Source organism: Notechis scutatus, chromosome 8 (assembly GCF_049901735.1).
Source record: "Notechis scutatus isolate UNSWTSFEM ecotype Mainland chromosome 8, rNotScu1.2, whole genome shotgun sequence".
In the NCBI taxonomy this organism is placed as follows: Eukaryota; Metazoa; Chordata; class Lepidosauria; order Squamata; family Elapidae; genus Notechis; species Notechis scutatus.
Genome location: NC_142016.1, coordinates 8,007,343 through 8,028,873, shown reverse-complemented (window position 1 = coordinate 8,028,873; position 21,531 = coordinate 8,007,343). Strand labels below are relative to the sequence as shown.

Here is a 21,531-nt window from a genome sequence, read left to right as displayed (position 1 = left end):
CGTCGGTTAATCCAAGTCAATGGGGGAGCCAGATTGACTTAAACAACCTGGTTATTAATAACTGCAATGATTCACTTAACAACTGTGGCTAGAAAAGTTGTGAAATGGGACAAAACTCACTTGGCAACATAATTTTTGAGCTCAGTTATGGTCGTAAGTCAAGGCCTACCTGTACTTTTCAGCGTTTTGAGCTTTATGTGATCTTTCTGGATTATTTGCACAACAAGATCCAATCTGGGTTGATCCCTGGGACGGGAGGTTTAGTATTCTGTTTGCATAACTGTCAAACTCCAATGTATTCTTACCTTATAAATTGTTTCCTTCCTCCTTACTTTCCCTTGGCAGATTTACATGAATTAATTTATTTCCTGATTCCAGCCAGACACTTCAACCCAGATCTCTGTGATCAAGTGCCCTGGAGCTTTCTTGCAAACTCATCATAAAATTTGGAGACTGAAGTACTTCAGTATCCTGCTTAAGTAGACAAAATTAACCTCATCTTTAGAAGGGAGAGAAAACTCTTAAATGGCGTGGAAATCCAGGAGTTCCCTCCTACAGATTTTTCTCCAGCACCTGGCACTGATGAAAGGTCTAGCCATGCACAAGTTGAAGCAAGCTTGTCAAAAACCTCAAGTAGCATCAAAAACCACTCGTGAATCTTAATGGCTTGACAACACCAAGGGCAGCTTTTTTAATTAGTTATCCCACTTTTTTCTTGCAATATACCAAACCTGTGAGGGCAAAATACACAACTCTGGGAAGGGTCAAGGAGAAGATGACTTGAGTCATTCTAACCCAATGCAGACCGTGGCCTGGCTTGGCTAGAAGTCAATCCTGAAAAGGTCTACAATGTTCTCAGGTATCCTAGGCCAGCTCCAGTTGCCGGCTCTTGAGGGGTGAGAGAGTACGGTTGGTTGTGCGGTTGAAAGTGTCCACCTCTGGCACAAATTTCTCGGCCGGAACCGTCAGCTTACGCCTGCCATCCATGCATTTGTTATCCAGCACCAGAGAGTTCATCTTGTAAGAAATATCTGCCTGGATGCGGTACAGGTGCTTATAGAGGGCATCCAGAGCGTCCCTGCAAAAATAAAGAGAAGATGATTGCCGCTTCATTCCAAAATTGCAAATCTTCCCACTTCAATCTTATTCTAACATTTATTGCCAAGGGATGGAAACAGGGAACATCTGAAACTAGTAAAGGGAGTGAACAACACGATTTCCCAACTGATATTGAAAGATCATCCCTTTCTACCACCACCAAAAAGCACTTCCCCTTAAAGAGAAAAGTATGATGGGACCAGATTTTTTTTTTTCATAATCTCATTTCCCAGCTGATAACCATTTTACTAATACAGTTCCATGAAGCCAACGTGATGTCTGTGAACACACTGCTAGCTATTGTTTACCATGAATCTAGAGATATTAGGACCAGCTTTTATACATCTCTCAAAATAGGTTAGACGAGGGGTTGCCAACCTTTTGGACCTCAGGGATCACCAAACTCATAATTTTAAATCCCGGGGATCACTAACCTGTTCTGTGGGCGTGGCCTAATTTGTGGATGTGGCTTGGTGGTCATGTGACTGGGTGGGCATGGCTTGTATGTAAATATTATAAATATTTATATATTGAATTTTTTTATATAAAAAAGCAACTTTTACCCAAAAGCAGGCAACGTAGGCAGGCAGATTGAGTTGCTCACAGAATCACAGATTCACTCAAGAGATCTGTGTTTCTGCCATCGCCTACCTGAGTCTGTCACATAAAATTTGCTTGCAAGCAAACTCATAAAATTAACTCACATCACACCATGTATGTAAATACTGAATTTTTTATTTAAAAAAAGAGCAACATTTTACCCAAAATCAAGCAAAGCAGGCAGGCAAATTGAGTTGCTCACAGATTCACTTAGAGATCTGTGTTTCTGCCATTGGCTAGCTCAGTCTGCACTGCTTCAGTCCTAAGGAAGGTTTGGCTCAGCTAAAGATTAGCTAGGAAGCAAGAAATCCCAACGATTTCCTTAACTCCTGGCACAGCAGAACAGCTGATAGTCAGGGGGGAAAAAGGAAAAATAGCAACTTAGCAGTCAAGTTTGCCAGGTAAGGAGTGAGTGGGCCATGTGGGCAGCGCAGCCTTGTGCTCCTACACAGCCTGGATTAATTGCTTCAGGGGGTGCTCTGGGGATGACATTTCTCTGCAGACCACCAAAATTTTCTTGCAGACCACCAGTGGGCCGCAGCCCACCGGTTGGTGACTGCTGCGTTAGACCAAATGAAATTATTTATGTGTTCATTTGTTTGAGGCATGGTGACTCAGTGGCTTTATGACACTGGGGATGGTTTCTGGTTTGGTGGTTTGAGTCCTAGGACTGTGTGGCAGGGTTAGCTCCCATAACTCTCCCTGGTTACTGTCCATCTAATAGTTCGAAAACATGTTCTATGCAAGTAGATAAATATGTACCACTTTATTGGTAAGGAGACAAGCTAGTGTTCTGTGCAGGCAGGCAGTTTCCTTGGAAACATGCAAGCGTGTCCTGTACCTTGGCAAGCCAAACTACGGCTCGGCAATAGCATTGTGGTCTTGTGGTTATTGTAATAATGCCATATGCCTGCTTACTTGCTTGCTTGCTTATTTATTTGTTTGTTTCTTTATTTAACTTTTATGTCACCCGACTCACCTAAAGAAACCTCTAGGTGGCCTACAACCATAAAAACACAATATTTATTGATTCGATTTGCAACCAGATGTAATTATTTCGCAGGTAATTATTGCAGAGGTGGGCAACTGGCAGCCGCAGGGTCACAGACAGCCCACACCTATTCTTTTTTGCAGCCTTAGGCATTTCCTCTGAACTCACAACTTCCTACCATGCTGAGAAGAAATGCACAAAAACTGCACTAAGATCCTTAACTGTATCACAGTTGAAAAATAAAGTAGAAATAAAATCCAAATCCCCCAATCTCACTGACTTATTTTACATAATCTAGTCTGCTTTGAGGCCCTCAGCCTCCTCCCTCCCTTTTGTTGAGCTTTGGCCATGTTGTGGCTAAAACCTGAATCATCTAAAGCCACTAAATCACTTTGAAGACACAACATAAATTTATTAAGCATGCAAATAATTACAGTACAGATCAAGCTCCCAGAAAAGCATTGGCAGCTTGCTGAACAGTCCTGAGGAAAAACAGAACGACAGCTTACATACTTTTTATCCTACTACATTACAAAAACAAGACAAAGTCAGATGTGATATAAATTGTAGCATGATATAAGCCAAATCCCAAAATCACAGTCCTCTCCTATTTTGGAAACTAAAGCCAAAGTAATATTTAATTGGCTTTGAATTGATACCATTATAGATCTGTCATGACTTCATTTCAGCTGATGTTTTAATCACACTCCCAGATCACTACCCTTACACAACCTTCGTACTATGGTCCTAAAATTCCTATGTGTTTGCAGCTACATAAACAATAGGGGTTCTCTGTGTTTTTAAAGTATGTTGCATGCAAAACTGTTAAAATTCATCAAATTAATTATACTTACCATTTGCACTTGTGGATAAGCCCATGCATGGATAACCTGAGCCTTGAATTTAACCAAAACACCACCATATAATACAATCCTCAACATTTTCATTGTTTTAATTTTCACCATTGGCTTATCTGCAGGTGGTGCAATTTTCACGGTATTTTGGTTAAAAATTCGAAGGTTGGCTTATGCGCAAATGGGTGTATACACGAATATACACAGGATTTATTTATTTATTTGATTCCTTTGAGTCAGCTTTTTATTCCTCATGACTGCATAGACAGGTCCTTGCAATTATTTTGGCAAGATTTCAGAAATGGCTTGCCATTAACTTCTTCTTTGGGACGAGAATGAGTGACTAACCCAAAGTCACCAAGCTGGCTTTGTGCCTAAGGTGCAACAAGAACTAACTTCAACTTACTGTGATTGCGCCATTTTTTGCTTTAATGCAGCTATTGTCCCTTCTAGTTGATGAACTTCATCTGTTAATCCATGTTGAGCCTAGAGTTAAGGAGACAGAAAGCAAGCAATTCAGGATTCAGAAATAGCAAAGGCCAGACTGATCAGAGAAGTATAACTCTTTCCATATTACCACCTCCTGCTATAAAAAAATTGCGTTCTGCAAGTAGTCTTTGCCCTAAATTGCAGTCATAAGTCAAGGTGGCCACATGACTGGAAGTAATTTTACAGCCTTTTTTGTGGCAGTCATTAAGTGAATCCATTTATCTGAATGGATGTTTTTTTCTCCACAAAATGGCAAAAATGCCAGAAGGCGGAAGAAAACATCACAAAACATAATTATGTGACCACAGAACACTGACCAGTCAGAAAGCTAACCCACCTGACATGTCACATGACCATGGGGTGGGGCAGCATGAACACTTACAATGGCCAGGGGTGCTCCATGGGCCATAAAGTACCTGTTCCTTGGCCATTGTAACTTCAAACACTTATTAAACAACCAATTATTAAGTGAAGATTACTTGTACAGAGAATAGCCACGCTCAATCTTCTTGCATCTAAAGTAAGTGGACGCTAAGATTCATCCACATTAGAATCCTCTACAAAAGCCCTTGTGAAGACCTTGGTGCTCTCTGAGCTGGATTGTTTTATTGCAGACATTTCATTACCAAACTAGGTAACATCATCAGTGCACACCAAGAAAACAACCCAGCTCAGAAAGCACTAAGGACCCCGCAATTCAAACCTGAGCTACAAACAGTCTCTTCTATCGGTATCTACATCTCTTTCATGGAAGTGTTATATTTTCTCTCCACTTTCATGCAGAATCAGAGACCCAGTGCAATTGTTAGTTCTGATCCCCACTTTTGCACTTCTACTCTTAAAAGCATTCTGTACCTGGTCACGGCAAAGCTCCATGTTGGGACGGTAAGTCCGAGTCTCCAAGCGAGTGTGAGCCAATTTCAGATTGGCCATTTTCTTCCGGAGATCTTCCTCCAGACGTCGAATGTCCTCCTCCATCTCAGCAATTTCTTCCAGTGTCTGCAAGAGACAAAACCATGGTTTGTTTTCAGAAACACCCTACGAAAAGAGTGTAGAAAACATGGGTGACCAATTCCCTGGTATTTTTTTCTTGGTGATTCAAAAATGCTGCCAACTCCACGTAAAAGGCAGGTATAGGAATGGGGTTACAGCTCATGTTAGGGTGAATTTTGCATGCGGCAGAAGCTCCTGTGGTAGAACCAAGAAAGATCTAGTGCTATGTATATAACGTACGACCCCTGGAGCTCTGCCAATGGCAGTCTTCCTCAATATGAGTAGGCAGACACTTCAAGTCCCAGAATTCTCAACAGGTGGCTGGGGAATTCTGGGAGTTGAAGATTCTTGGTCTCCTGGTCATGGTTGTCCCAAAGGTACCTTTTCAAGAGGCACCTGGACTTTCTGATTTTTCTTTGAAGATGTTTCGCTTCTCATCCAAGAAGCTTCAGTTGCCCCTTGAAAAGGCACTTTTGGGACATTCTGGAGGACAACTTTTTTTTAAGAAGGAAGTGTGGTTTCTGATGTTCTCTCATTAACAGCAGAGAGTGCAAGCATAAACTCCACTGCTCAAAGTTACTTTGTGAAGGAACTGGGGAAATTCGTTACATTATTTTTTTTGTAGTTGGAGATGACTGATAGGGTGGGAAAGTTACGATGATGTTGGCAGGAGAGCAACTGAGCAAGGAGCGAAAAGTCCATAAGAATTAATGTAGCTTTTGTCAGCCACTTTTGAGTTCTTGTTCAGAATTTGATTATTTCATTCATTTGATGATTTTTTATTTATTCATAATCATACTGAGGTCTCTGCTTACCAAAGAGTTTACTGATATAGCCCTTTTTCTGCGTTTGCACAATATATTGAATCTTAAGTAGCACGAGTCCTCATAACTTTTTAATCCCTGTCTGGAACTTTGAAACTTCTTGTCCTAGAAGTTGTCACACTTAGACTTATAACATTTATTGTCACTTTAAATACACACTAATTAGGTATGCATTAAAATGAAATTTCATTGCATATAGCTCTCAAAGGGTCACCACCTCCAATATACACTACATAAATATGACAAAATAAATACCTACAAAATGATGTATATATGGTGAAAATTAATCAAGGGCAGAAGCAACCTAGAACTAAGGAGAAATTTCTTGACGGTTAGAACAATCAGTGGAACAACTTGCTTCCAAAGGTTGTGGTGCTTGGGAAGTTTTTAAGAAGAGATTAGATAACCATTTGTTGGAAATGGTATAGGGCCGTGATGGCAAATCTATGGCACACATACCAGAAGTGGCACACAGAGCCATCTCTCTGGTCACGCTAACTGTCACCCGTTGCTCTTCCAAGTTACAGCACACATGCCAGCTGGTCTTTGCACATGCAGAAGAACCGGAAACCGGAAGATCAGCTTCCCAATGCACACATGCACGCCAGGAAAGCTGCTCTTCTGGTTTCTGGCGCTGCCCCCCCCCCACGCATGCTCCCATTTCGGCACTGGGTGCCAAAAGGTTCACCAATGCTGGTATAGGGTTTCCTGCCTAGGCAGGGGGTTGGACTAGAAGACCTCTAAGGTCTTCCTTCCGGCTCTGTTTATTCTATTCTGTTCTATTCTACTCTGTTCTATCCACATACATTATATGACACATATAATAGGGGAAGGGAATTGGCAAATCAAGAAGAATCTTCTCCCTTCCTGTTGAAAAGAAGGACTGGAAGTGTATCAGCTTCCCAAACTCAACATCCCTCTTTCCTGTATCATTCTGTCGAGAAGGAAGAGGAAGTGTTACAGGAAATTCTGAGAATTAGCAATATTTTGTTTAGTCCCCTGGACATCTCTCTGAAGTTAATCCATGTTACCAGCCTGGGAGAACCTCAGCTTGACCCAAATTCATTCTATACATGCAAACTCTGAAGGATCTCTTTACAAATTTGATGAGCCTCCTGCCCAAGCTGAAGACTAACATTCTTTTCTTGCCATCTCAGCTCATCAAGAGCTTTTTCCAGTTCATGGATCCTCTTCCGGAAAGCAAATTCGGTAGCCACACGTTGAGCTTCTAACTCATTGTCGGTCTAGAAAGAAAACACTCAGGTCAACAGAGAAACTGTAATTAAAGAAGTGTGAGAGATTCTTCTCCTTATAGGCTGAACAGCCATTTTGCTTGTCCTCAGCGGTCTCATCTGGTATGGTCAGAAAGTCAAGATGGAAGTCGCAGTGATGCAATGGGTAGCTCTTGCTTTGCACCATTAGAGCTGGTGAGGTGTTTTTTCCCCTACCACATCCACATTTAATTTCAATGTTTCAAGGGCATACCAGTTCTGTGAAATGAATTTGGCTGAGAACGAGAACTGGCTGAAATAATTCAATGTATTGAAATTTCAACCTGGGCTATCACATTTAAATTAAGCATTATATATGTCCTAAATGCACATATCACTATACCTACCACTGTTCTTTTTAAAGCATTGACTGCCAGAATGATGCTACATGCATTTAAACATAGGGGAGAATTCAGAAAGAAATACACACACACACACACACACACAATGTAATTTGTCCTTTTCTGGATTCTTTCTCAAGCGATAGATAGAACTAGTATACAAATAATAATATTTATATATATATATATATTCTTTATTTACTTTAGATCCTGTGTTCCCCCACAACAACAACCCTGTGAGGTAGGCTGGGCTGAGAAAGAGTGACTGGCCCAAAGTCTTTCAGTTTCAATTATTATTCAGTTATTATCAAAATCACACATCAAGAACGGATCAAAAACATAATCCTTCTTATTCTCAAATAGTATACTATAATGCATCTCTGTAGCACGTTGTCTGAAATTTTCAGACAGGTTTCTATAACGTCTCTCTCAAATTCTCTTATTCTGGTTCTTCTAAAGGTGAATCCCAAATATATAATTTAATGCTGTACAATCCCACAGCTCAGTATATCATTCTATTATCATAGGTTGGTGTTTTAATATTTCATCTTTAACTGACAATGCTGCTTATGAAATGAAGAAAAAGACTCTCTCTACAGCCTAAACTTTAGACATTGCTCCTATTACAGATAGATGATATAGCTTCTATATTATTTGAATGCCAACTGGATTGGAGAGAGAGAGAGAGAGAGAGAGGGAAGGAGGGAGGGAGGGAGAGAGAGAGGGGGGGTGGAAGAGAGATTGGATTGCAGATTAGACTGGTGTTTCTGAAGCTTGGCAATTTTAAGATGCATAGACTTCAACTCATGCTGGCTGGGAGATTTTGGGAGTTGAAGTCCACACATATTAAAGTAGTCAAGCTTGATAAATAGAATAGAATTCTTTTATTGGCCAAGTGTGATTGGACACACAAGGAATTTGTCTTTGGTGCATATGCTCTCAGTGTACATAAGAAAAAATAAAATACATTCATCAAGAATCATGAGATGCAACACTTAGTGATAATCATAAGTTACTAATAAGCAAATCATACTAGGAAACAAATAAAATAATATAAATTGTACAGATACAAGCAACACGGTTATGGTCATAAGTGGGAAGAAATAGGTAATAGGAAGGATGAGAAGAATAATGGTAATAAAGTCTCACTAAGTAATTTGACAGTGTTGTGGGAGTTAGTTGTTTAGCAGAATCATCGCATTCGAGAAAAAACTCTCCTTGTGTCTAGTTGTTCTGGTGTGCGGTGCCTTATAGTGTTGTTTTGAGGGTAGAAGTTGAAACAATTTATGTCCAGGATATGAGGGGTCTGTAGATACTTACTGCAGACCTCTCACATCCTGTATGTGTCCCTCTAAATACTGTATTAACTGAAAAAAATTGGGGATCCATATATTAAAACAACATATAGGTAATCCTCAGCTTACAACCATTCATGGATGGACCATTCCAAGCTACAACAGCACTGAAAAAAGTGACTTGCAACTGCTCCTCATGTTTATAGGCATAGCACCCCGCTGGTCGTGTGAACAAAACTTGGGCACTTTGTACCATGTATTTAAAATTGTCACCGCACTATTTGTGACCTTCCCAGCTGGTTTCAGGCAAGGAAAGTCAATGGGGGAAAATAGGTTCACTTAACAACCAAGTGATTCAATTAACAGCTGCAGAAATTCAATTAACAACTGGGGCCAAAAAAGGTTGTAAAATTGGGTGCAGCTCACTGCTCAAGTATCTTGCTTAACAATGGAAATTCTGGTCCCCAATTCTGGTCATAAGTTGAGGACTACCTGCATTTCATGTCTAATCAGAACCCAAATGTTATCTACAACGTGACCCTTTATCTGAACAAAACAGTACACCTGAGATCTGCAGGTATGGATCTGATCGGGTTAATTGCAGAGGTAGGACACTGACATATGATTTGTGTTTCCATTTACTTCTGCCTTTTACTCTATTTTGCTCAGGGGTGTCAAACTCGATTTCATTGAGGGCCACATCAGGGTTGTGTTTGATCTCGGGGGGGGGCATGGTGGGGGTGGTCAGCTCAACATCACTCATGTCGGGGGTACCTGTGGTAGCCCAAGCACTCAACCAACGAAATCGGGCTCCCAAGCTCCATTTTCGCTGGCAGAGTCACCATAGGCCGGTCCTTCACCCTTTTCCAGGGCAGCCCCATGGGCCGTATCTAAGCACCCCATGGGCCGGATCTGGCCTGCAGGCCTTGAGTTGGACACCCCTGCTATACATGGTCTTATGACGGTTCTGTCCATTGTATTCTGATGTGGCCTAATGGCTAATCAATGGGCTCTTATTATTATTTATGAAGGGGTTGAAACAATTAGCTTGCTGTTAAGTTAGCTAGAAGCAAAACTATTATTAACCTGCGCAATGGTGAGAGCAATGGCCTCTCTCAATTCTGTGGCGGCTTTCATTTCTGTCTCTGCCCGATCCTTGTTGTATTGACTGAATTGGTCCCACTGTTCTGGTGTGATTGTCCTACAAAAGCCAAACATGTTCTGTTGGTTTGGTTATTTAGTTCAAATTCCTGCCATTTTCAAGCAGACACCCTCTTTCCCTCACTCAGAATTCCCAAGATTCGACATACAGGTGAAATGAAAGTGTGCCCATGTCCAAAATCATCACAGCCATGTCACAATAGGACAACTCGCCATGGCCAACTCGCCTCAGGACCTCTCATCACAACCAACTTGCTATAGACAACTCCCCACAGGACAAGTCAACAAATACAAAAGATACATAGACTTAAACCCTAGTCACAGAACATGACTTTTACATTTTACATTTTACATTTTATTTGATTTGTCAATCGCTTACAAGATACAGGTAAAAGAATAAATATAATTTTGAATACATAAGATAGATACTTATAAGAAAAATAAAAAATAGGACAGGGACGGTAGGCACGATTGGTGTGCTTATGCACAGGCCTCTTAGGAAGGGGGTGAGGTCAATAGTAGACAGTCTAAGGTTAAAGTTTTTGGGGTTTGGGGAAGAAACCACAGAGTCAGGTAGAGTATTCCAAACATTGACCACTCTGTTGCTGAAGTCGTATTTTCTGCAGTCAAGTTTGGTGCAGATAACCTTGAGTTTGTATCTATTGTGTGCTCTTGTATTGTTATGATTGAAGCTGAAGTATTCATTTGCAGGTAGGACATTGCAATGTATCATTTTATATACTATATTTAGATCGGACCGGAGGCGGCATAGTTCTAAGTTTTCTAGGTCTAGAATTTCAAGTCTGGTGGCATAAGGTATTCTGCAATGAGTAGAGGAGCAGAGAACTCTTCTTGTGAAATATTTCTGGACTTTTTCAATTGTGTTAATATCAGATACATGATATGGGTTCCAGACTGATGAGCTGTATTCAAGTATAGGTCTAGCAAATGTTTTGTATGCTCTAGTTAGTAGTGTGATATTACCAGAGAAGAAGCTACATAGGATTAGATTAACAACTCTTAATGCCTTTTTGGCTATGTAGTTACAGTGGGCTCTAGCACTTAGATCATTTGAGGTGAGTACTCCAAGGTCCTTGACAGAGTTTGGATCCTCAGCAAGGTCTTGACTATTTAGCTTGTTTTTTATTTTCTGATTTATTCTGCCAATATGTAAGACAGAGCATTTATTTGTTGAGATTTGCAAGTTAGACTCACTAACTCTGTGTCAGCTTTTAAGTGCCATTCAAGTTATCAGTCATCTGTAAACACATCCTACATGGCACAGGATTCAGCTTACTTTTGGGACTGCCTCTTCTAATAGGGTGGACAGAGATGGGGTCCCCTCCTGGGGCCCAGATGGGGTGGCTTTTCAGTGACTTTGAGTAATATCTCTAGTGCTCAGCTGGCTCTGAATGAGCTGGCTTGGAGGAAAGTCTTAAAAACATAACTATTCCCTCATTGTTTGGATACAGATGAGTAAGTTCTCAGCAGACAGTGGGCAAGTGTGAGCTAGATCATATGTTATTGATTTGATTGTTGATTGTTGTTTTCATTTATGCCATTTTGGGTAAATTGCCTGAAGCGGCATTGTTTGAGTTGGGTGGCCACATATATCCCAATACATAAATATGTAAGTTGGGAAAGTATTGGCAATCTGTTGAACTGGAAATGGGGCAGACCTGGGTCCTGTTGCACTTTCCCATGCAAATCCTTTCAAAGTGGAATGACCCAGAACTTCCAGGTTGAAGGAATTTTTGCTCAATGCCATAAAAGTCTGAATGAAAATATCTAATCCATTATTAAGCACTATGTGAAAATCTCACTCATTTACAAACTACATTTATGGGTTTTAATCAATGAGTAATATGTTGCTGTGTGTGCTACCAGGGTGATTCACGGCTAGACATAAAATAGAGAATCATAAAAACACCCAAAGACGTGAAGAGAAGCTGCCTAAAATACATTGTAGAACAGTGGATGGATTTCCACCAGGTACTGCAAGTGTAGAAATCCCATTTGCCATTTGAATGGCACCAAAAGGAAGTCAGATTAATTCGCCTGAATGGTTCATTCATTCATTATTTGTCAGGCTTTCTATCTCTTCTTTCTAGATATTAAATCTTACCCAACTGGCAGCCGGGTGGGGTTGACTTTGTAGGAGATATTGGGAGAGTTGACACCGAGAGAAACGCAGGTCTGGTCGATCTCCAGGGCTTCCCTCTTCCCTCGGTGATCAAAATTTAACTGCTGCCGGGCCTCCTGCAAGAGGCTGAGAATGATAAACCAAGACTGCATTAGAGCAAAGACAATCTTTGTTTTCATGAGACCCAGTCCATGACCCTACCTTAAGATCCCCATAACTACATTCTGCTCGCCCTTCAGAAATTTTTTTGACTTACCAGAGCTGCTCAAAAGCCTCACTGACTTTCTGCTGAAGGTCTTTCTTGGTGGCATCAATCACTTCCACTTCCTTGTGCAGCTCTTCCTCCACGTGGTCCTTCACTACATCAATGGCTCGGCGACTCTCACGGTAAGTGAGATTTTCAATGGCCACATCCAACGGCAGGTTTTTAGCTTGGAGGGCATGTTCTGCTGCCTCCTTCATCTGAAAAGGGAGGTCACAACAGAGTAAGCAGAAGAAACAGCCCTCCAAGGATCAGCCAGAACAAAGGTGGAGAGAAGCAGTAGGAGGCAACAGACTCATTAAAGTTTCTGTGGGGATTATTTGCTGAGGCTCAGTTTACACTTTGTAGACAAATTCATCAATTAATCACAATGACACTCAAGATTAGGAGCAACATTCTAATGCAATGCATTGTGCAGTATAGCAATCTATGTTTCTAACACCACCAACCTTGTAATAATGGACTTTGTTTACTCGTCCACTTCATTATCTCTGAGAGTTTAACTAGATATACCTACAGAGGTATGTCTTATAAAACTTTTACAGGTAGTACTCAAGTTAGTTATAAGCACAATTGAGCCCAAAATTTCTGTCGCTGTGAGACATTTGTTAAGTAAATTTTGCTCCATTTTATAACCTTTCTTACCACAATTGTTAAGTGAATCACTGCATTTGTTAAGTTAGTAGCGTGGTTGTTAAGTGAATCTGGCTTTCCCATTGACGTTGCTTGTCCGAGGGTTGCAAAAGGAGATTGCATGATCCTGGGACACTGCAATAGTCATAAATATGAGACAGTTGCCAAGCATCTGAATTTTGATCATGTGACCATGGGTATGCTGCAACAGTTGCAAGTGTGAAAAATGGCCATATGTCTAGTTTTTCAGTGCCATTGTAAACTCAAATGGTCATTAAATGAACTGTCATAAGTCAAGGACTACCTGTATTGCTCCATCAAACTCAGGGAAGAGTGTTGTGATCCTCCAAATATTTTTGCTCCAGGATAAGAGGAAATGAAGGGGAGAGGGGAATAAAACTTAGACTTACTGCTCTCAAAACTCAAAACAAAACAATACTCAAGAATTTTGCATCATCTCATCCTTGCTACTGCCTCAGACTTTCCAGAAAATGTAGTGCTCGCTCCAATCCACAACCAATTTTTTCCTACCAGAAGTGTGCAAATGTGCTGGGCTTAGAGTAGCCAGTTCTGACAAAGCAATGGTTCACAGCAGTAGTTTTGAGCATGAAATCTTGAAATGAAAATTCATGAAAATTCATGAAAATTCAGAAGGAATACAGGATCTGGTTTGGTGTTTAGAATGAACTGCAGAACATGGAAGGTTTTCTACTAATTTCCTGGAGAATGGGTTGGGGTGAGGAAGGCATGAGTCCATCACATACTTGAGTCAAGCTATTGATTTCTGTGTCCATGTCGGTGAGGCACTTATCCAGAGTTTCTTTCCATCGATTGACAATGTCAAGACGCTCATTAAGACGTGTGCGGTTGTCGTACTCATCCCATTTTGTCTGGGGAAGAGGAAAAAAACTCAAGTCACTGTTCAGATACGCTGTATTATTATTATCCTTCTAATCTTTTCTGCTGCATTCTCCTTTATCGGTATTTTATGATTATATTACTTCGTTGTTTGTGTGTGCACTGACAGCTTCTGCACCGAAGACAAATTCCTTGTGTGTCCAATCACACTTGGCCAATAAAGTATTTATTCTATTCTATTCTATTCTATTCTATTGCTATTGCTATTGCTATTGCTATTGCTATTGCTATTGCTATTGCTATTGCTATTGCTATTTCTATTTCTATTTCTATTTTTATTCCTATTCCTATTCCTATTTCTATTCTCAATTTATATATTGCTCAACTCACATATGAGCAACTTTGGGCAGCATATTCATTTCATGCAGGTCTTCACAAATGCCCTGGAACAATTACTGCATTATTTCTCAACCTCAGCAAGTTTAAGACATGTGGACTTCAACTCCCAGAATTCCCCAGTCAGTATTTGCCTACCTGGTTATTTGTTTCATTGCGAAGGATTCGGGCTTCTTGCCTAATTTGGTGAGAAGCAGAGCGTTGGCGCTCAGCATTGGTCGAGAGGAGGTCAGAACTGATATGCCAATCTGGTAGTGTGAACCTCTGGCCTGGCTTTACACTCAGAGTGGCCATGACGGCTTCCTGCTATAAAAAAAGAAAGAAAGAAAAGCATATTGATTACAGTCAAGCCATGGTTTGTAGCTAAGATGTGGTTTATTCAAACTTTGGTTTGTCGAATAAACCCATCTTTCAAATGAGCAAAGCAATCATTGTTTGTTGTCGTCCTGCTTCTTCTTCTGCTTCCTGGTTCTTTGACAGGCATTATTTAAAGGCATTATTAAATATTTCACATAAGGAAAATAATGAAACCTTGTTTTTACATGAAACTTGCCTTATTTAAGTACATATGTGATACTGTAACACGCCAATGTTCTTCAACGTGTCAACTTAATGGCAAGTAGTAAATTCAAGACAAAACTGTTGTTAATCATTGGGTCAAATTTGGCATGCTCAGTTGGAATAATGGAAGAAAAATCTGTTTATTTTCTATACTTTGCAGTTCAGTTCTCTTATCGAAAGATCAGCAGATTAGTAAAAGGAATGTCTAAACACGCATTAATTCAGGAATGCAGTATGAAAAACCAAAAGGAAAGTCTCTGTGAGTGTGTGCACGGGTGTGTGACTATGTGTGTATGGGGAAAAGCAGGCAAAAAGTTACTGACACTGGGGGGAAACATCACGCAAAATCAGGATGAAATGAATTTAAGGCAAAGTCATAAACTAGGAAAAAGAAAAATTCTCTAAAAAGTATAAAGATATTTCAAATTGATGTTGGAAATATAACATAAATGGTCATTTTGTCATACCAGGTAGACTTCTAAAACAGCCAGAAAACTGAGTTCAAATACATAGAAAAATAACAAAGAATTTTCCACTTTCACCTGAAGCCAAACTTTATTTTTACTGGGATTACTGGACAATCAATTAAAAATGAGTCACAGATTACTATTTTTTTATATGATCCCTGCTGCAAGTTTCTATATGAGTAAAAATGGGAAAACTCGGAGGTGTCCACAACAGAGGAATGCATGATGAAAGTGACAGAGATGGCAAAAATTACTTGCTTGGCTAGAGAAAGATCAGGAACCACATTTATTGACGACTGGAAACTTCTTACGGACTTTTTGCTGAAAAAAGAGAGGAAAATGGAACTTGTGATTTATGGGTCCGATGATTAGAAAGGGCAGCTTATGGAAAGAAGGAAATTATGAGGTAACCGTGGGGAGAGAAGATAAAATATAAATCTATTTATAACAGCTGTTAAGAAGAATGGAAGCTGCTTCTTTAGAATCTTTCTTTTCTTTTTCTTTCCTTTTTCTATATTTCTTTTCCACTTTCTGGTTACTTTTCTTTATTCTTCTTTAATTCAACAGTTTTTCATTTTGTTGAAAAACTTCTTCCATAAAAGTTATTTTAAAAAAGGAAATGAGGGGAAAAGCAATATAGATAGATACAGCGATACGATATCATAGATTCAGTGATGTCACAAACAGAGCTCATGAAAATAATCCAGAGCTGAATTTTATTTATGTGTTATTATTAATATTATTGTTGTGGTGGTTATTAATTTACTAGGCATCCAACTCCAGTAGAGCTTGGGTGGCATACAAAACTAGGAAAAAATATTAAAACATCTAAAAACATAAAATCAGTCAGACAACAGGTTAGAACAGCAAGGCTCAATCTTGGCGACTTTAAAATAGGTGAACTGCAACTCCCAGAAGTCCCTAGCCAGCATGTAGCTGGAAGAATTCTGGGAGTTGAAGTCCACCCATCTTAATGTTGCTAAGGTTGAAGAAACCCTGGGTTAGAAGATGAAAAGTTTTTACAGTTATGTTCTGCTGACGAAGGAACGGCAACTCTAGATGATTTGGGATATTGGGGTAGAAAGAGAAAAGCTTTTCTCCCCTGAATTGGCACCCTCAACTCACCGCTTCTGTTCCACTTGGCCTCTGCTTCCTGCAGCTTTTCTGTTATCAGCAAGGTTGCTAAGCACACTTTAAGACGTTGCCAGGCAACCACACTCTCCAAGAGCCAATCAGAAAGCATTCCCTGCAATTGTTTACAAAGGAGGAGCAGGGGACCATGGCAACGATGAGATGGCAAAGAAATGGTTCAAATAGTGGAACCTGCTCTTAGGGCAAATTTCTTTTTAAGAAGGGTAATTTATTTCAAGTGGGAGGGTTGCAATAAGAAACAAGAGGCTTTTAAAAAAAGAAAATGCTACATGACTAAAGAATGCATTGCCATACAGAGCTCTCAATTGATCCTGGTTTTTTAAAATGTATAACTTTTATGTTCACAGTTCTACCCTGAGCTATATTCTCTTCCATTGGCAGTTTTTCTATTCATATCACTTTGTCCTGTATTATCCATGAGCTGTGTGTATTTTGCATGTGTATTTTCCTTAAATTAATCTATGGCAGCTATAAAGAATATAAAGATATCAATCAGTGGAGGAAATTCAGACAACTGTACACAGAAAATGAGAAAATAGCAATGAGTGCAGAAATCATTGGGTTAAGTCTATCTACAGTATATACGTTAATAGAAAAACTCTTATTGTCATGATAAATGGTGCATCATAGGGGAGTAATTTGTGAACCTCAAATGGGCTAACTTACAACATGTATCCAGAATCTGGGATCTATGAATCCTGTGGAGTGGAAAATGGGCAAACTTTTTAAATTGGTTTATGATAATTTCATAAACATTATCATAAAGCAAGTAATCATAAAGCATAATACAAATGATATCATAAATGATTTCCTCTGGTCAACTTGGTCAACCCCTGATATTTGACTGCTTTATAAAGTTCGAATTTAAAGCAGATAGGGCTCTGAATCTTTCCCGGAATTTGAAGCTCTGTCCATTGTTGAAGGCATTGAGAAATCTGGTAAGCAAATGATGACCCATCCGAAATGATGACCCATCACTTGCCTTTCCCCCCCATTGAGTCTGCAATATTCTAATGAGGTCTTTGGTGCTTTCTGAACTTACCAGAATAACAGAGTCCAACTCGGCTCAGATAGGAAACCCTACACCAGTGGTGGCTAACCTTTTTGGGTTCCTGTGCCAAAAATTGTGTGTGTGCTGGCACTCGTGCGCTCGCGTGCCAGCACCCAGAAGGCAATGCGCGCCCCCTGTGCATGTGTGCACAATCCCCCATTCCCCGCTGCCGCCCCTTACCTGCACTGCCCTTCACAGCTGATTTTCGGCCAGTTTGAGGCCTTTTCCAGCCTCCTAGAGGCTTGAAAAAAGCCTCTGCAGGCCGAATAGGCCCGTTTTGTCACTTCCAGTATTACAGGAAGCGACGAAACGGCCCCATTTGGCCTGCAGAGGCTTTTTTCAAGCCTCTGGGAGGCCGGAAAAGGCCTCAAACCGCCCAAAAATCAGCTGCAAGGCACACACATGCGCATGCCAGCACAAATGGCTCTGCGTGCTACCCGTGGCACACATGCCATAGGTTCACCATCACGGCCCTATGCCATTTCAGACAAATAAAATGAAAAAGATGAGGGAATAGAAGAGGAATACCTCAAATTTGCAGATGACACTAAGGTGACAGGAATAGCCAACACTCCAGAAGACAAGCTCGGGATCCAAAAAGATCTTGACAGACTTGAACAATGGGCCCAACAACATGAAATGTATCCAACAGCATGAAATGTAATGTGGAGAAAAGCAAGGGCTTCACACATAGGCAGGAAAAACCAAAGGTACAAGTACAGAGTAGGTGAAACCTGGCTCAAAAACAGCAACTGTGGGAGGGACCTTGGAGTCCTAGTGGATGAGCACTTAAACATGAAGCTAGCAATGTGCAGCGGTAGCCAAAAAAGCTAATACAATCCTTGGTTGTATGAACAGATGCATAGAATCAAAATCACACAAAGTATTTATAAATCCTTAGTAAGACCACACCTGGAATCTTCCTTCCAGCTCTGGTCACCACATTACAAAGAAGATGTTGAGACTGGAAAAAGTGCAGAGAACAGCAACTAAGATATTTAAGGGCCTGGAGATGAAAACATATAAAGAATGGTTGCAGGAATTGGATATAGCCAGTCTAGACAAAGGAAGGACTAGGGATGACATGATAGCACTTGAGGGGCTGTCACAAAGAAGAAGGGTCAACTCAGGGGTAGGATTCTACAGGTTCACACCTATTCACTAAAATTGGTTGTTAACATTCTAAGCAGTTCGGAGAACCGGTTGTTAGAAGAAATTACTGGCCTAATCCTGTAAGGAAGGCAGGAAGGAAACATTCTGGTGTTGCTTAGAGAAACTGCCTCTCCGTTAACCCTTATTACGTTCTTGGCAGGACTAGACTTCCTGTCTCAGGAACTTCCCTGGAGTTTTTCCCCCCTCCTTTGCTGGTACTTTGCTTGTGTGGAGTGACCATTCAAAGTTACAATAGCACTGAAAAAAGTGACTTATGACCCTTTTTCACACTTACGACTGTTGCAGCATCCCCACAGTCACGAGAGGCCAGGCGAGGAGATGCGTGCCTCGATGTGAGTGATGTTGAGTTGGCCATGTCCAGCCAATAACATGACCATCAAGCCATGCCCACCAACTAAGCCACGCCCACACAACCAGTTGTTAAAACAATTGAATCCCACCCCTGGGTCAACTTATTTTCCAAAGCACTAGAAGGCAAGACAAGAAACAATAAGTGGAAACTAAACAAGGAGAGAAGCAACTTGGAATTAAGGAGAAACTTCCTAACAGGGAGGACAATTAACCAGTGGAACAGCTGGCCTCCAGAAGATGTGAATGCTTCATCACTGGAGGTCTTTAAGAGACTAGACAATCACCTGTCTGAAATGGTATAGGATCTCCTGCTTGAGCAGGGAATAGGACTAGTAAATCTCCAAAATCCTTCCAGTTCTATTCTGGTTGGTTGTTTAATCTTAAAAACCGCCAATGTTGGAGCACCCACAATTTCTAGAAGCAAGTTGTTCTCCTGATTGATTGATTTGTCGGAAAAAAATTATCCTTAATTTTAGGTTAGTTCTCTCCTTGATTAGTTTCCATCCATTGCTTCTTGTCCTGCCTTCAAATGCTTTGGATAATAGGTTGATACACCCCACCCCTTCTTTCTAGCATCCCCTGAGATATTGGAACACGGCTATGATGTCATCCCTAGTCCTTCTTTTCATTAAACTAGACATTCCTGTAACTGTTCTTCGTAGTGTTAGCCTTCAGTCCTCTAATCATCTTTATTGCTGTTCTCTGAACTCTTTCTAGAGTCTCAGCATCTTTTTTATATCGTGGTGACCCAAACTGGATGCAATATTCCAAGTGTGGTCTTACCAAGGCATTATGAAGTGGTACCCAGCTAGGTAACATGATCAGCGTTAAAAAGGAATGGGATTTGCTCTCTGTTGATATACAAATGACTTGCCCTGTCACCGGTAGTGGGTGTATTCTTGTTGGTTCCTTGATTAGGCTCTTCTTTACTGTTTGCTTGTTTGGTAATTCCTCGATTAAGATATTGTTTACTGTTTAACTATTGGTCTGGTATTAATCCTAATGTTAATCTCTGATTATCTGCAATGTTGACTACTGGCAAGGAGGTGCTTTTTTATTGTCTCTTTTGAATGGTGTGCAAATGTTGTTTATCTCTATGTGCCTGTTGATTTCTCTGAATGCCAGGCTTCCAGGAATTCTCTAACATTTTTGGAGTTAGCTTGGTCTAAGATTCTCACAGTTTCCCAATGAAAACTATGGTTAAGACTCTCTTGTGTTGTGCAAGGTGTTGAAAACACCTTTCATATACGCTATCTCTGATGTATTTTTGGCATCATCTGGCATGACAAAGTTCCAAACAGCGCAGACTTGGAACATGCTGGAATTTATAGCATGTATATACTATTGAAAGCAATGTCTACACTGGGTTGGGCATGTCGTGAGATGGCTGATGGGCGGATTGAGAAAGACCTCCTGTATGGAGAATTACGCAGGGGAACCACCCTAGAGGGTGTTGTGGTTAGCCGGCAGCAGGTGCAGACGGTGGAGGAGAGTGAGGAATCAGATGAGGGGCCAGGACCATTAGGGAGTGGACTGCTGCCTTCAGAGATTGTGGGGGCTGGCAGCTGTGAAGAGGAGGTTCCCGAGGAGCCTGTGCCAAGTGCGCATGCACGAAGGATTGCTTGGAGGAAAGAACAGCTACAACAGCATGGGTGACTCGGGAGTAAGGCTGCAAGGTAATGGCCTTCAAAAAGATAAAAGCCAGCTGTGAAACTAACCTTCTTTGCAGAAGGCAAAGAAGTTTTGAACTCTGCCTCATGGACATTACAGTTGGTATTTGAAGACTCTTGTAAACTATTTCTTACGTTTTTTGTCAGACTTGAAAAAACTTGGTAAGGCTCTTTCTTGTCGGAGCTAATTAGTTGGAAGCAGCCTTTTATCTGTGAAGAAACAGGATTCTTAGCTTAAACATAAAAAGATTATACGCTGCCTTTGTCTTGTGTTTGCTGTGTTGGAACCAAGTTTGGGTCAGAACATCCAGAGATGGAGAACTCAAACCACCAGAGGTAGACTGCTCCACTGTCTACCTATGAACAACCTAATAACAACCTTTATGAAGCCTTCCTTGGTTTGGAAGAAAATCTAGGTAGTGTCACCTTATTTCTCAGTCTAGTTTCTGTGACCAAGGAAAATCGTTACAATCCCATCTTCGGTGTAGCTCCCATTTATGATCCTGACTATGGCTAACATGTTTCAAATAAATCCACTCTTCTTCTGATTGAATATTGTCTTAAACTGGGTTGTTGAAGAAGCGTTCTTTGCAGAAGGCAAAGATGCTCTGAAGCTCAGCCTTGTGGACATCTAGTTAAGATTTGAAAACTCTTGTAAACCAGTGGCGGTATTCAAAAACTTTTACTATCGGTTCTGTGGGTGTGGCTTGGTAGGTGTGGCCATGTGACTGGGTGGGTGTGGCTTTTTTTGCAGCCCTCATCCGTTTTTGGGAGCTTCTTAGCCACAAAGGAGCCTCGGGGGGGCATTTTTGCTCCCCCAAGGCTCCTCTGGGGCTCTGGAAGAAAAGGAACAGAGCATGGGAGGGGCATGCAGCACTCCTCCAAGTTCTGTTTTGG

The 21,531-nt window shown here is 40.8% G+C and overlaps 1 protein-coding gene across 5 annotated transcripts; it reads right to left on the bottom strand.

The window, feature by feature from the left end:
• Positions 1 to 663: 663 nt before the first annotated feature.
• On the bottom strand, positions 664 to 16,400 carry TEKT2 (tektin 2). 5 transcript variants are annotated; one of them, XM_087970545.1, is made up of 11 exons: positions 16,363 to 16,399; positions 15,492 to 15,558; positions 14,348 to 14,508; positions 13,720 to 13,845; positions 12,317 to 12,522; positions 12,043 to 12,186; positions 9,843 to 9,957; positions 6,986 to 7,093; positions 4,888 to 5,031; positions 3,950 to 4,029; positions 664 to 1,078 (listed from the first exon to the last, which is right to left on the bottom strand). In XM_087970545.1, exons 3-11 carry the CDS (start codon positions 14,501 to 14,503, stop codon positions 865 to 867), a joined length of 1,293 nt encoding a protein of 430 aa, XP_087826671.1. In that variant the 5' UTR covers positions 14,504 to 14,508; positions 15,492 to 15,558; positions 16,363 to 16,399; the 3' UTR covers positions 664 to 864. The 5 variants fall into 5 exon arrangements, with proteins under 5 accessions (XP_087826671.1, XP_087826672.1, XP_087826674.1 ...); XM_087970546.1 differs by having other exon boundaries at positions 14,348 to 14,515; positions 16,363 to 16,393; XM_087970548.1 differs by having other exon boundaries at positions 14,348 to 14,512; positions 16,363 to 16,379.
• Positions 16,401 to 21,531: the final 5,131 nt, after the last annotated feature.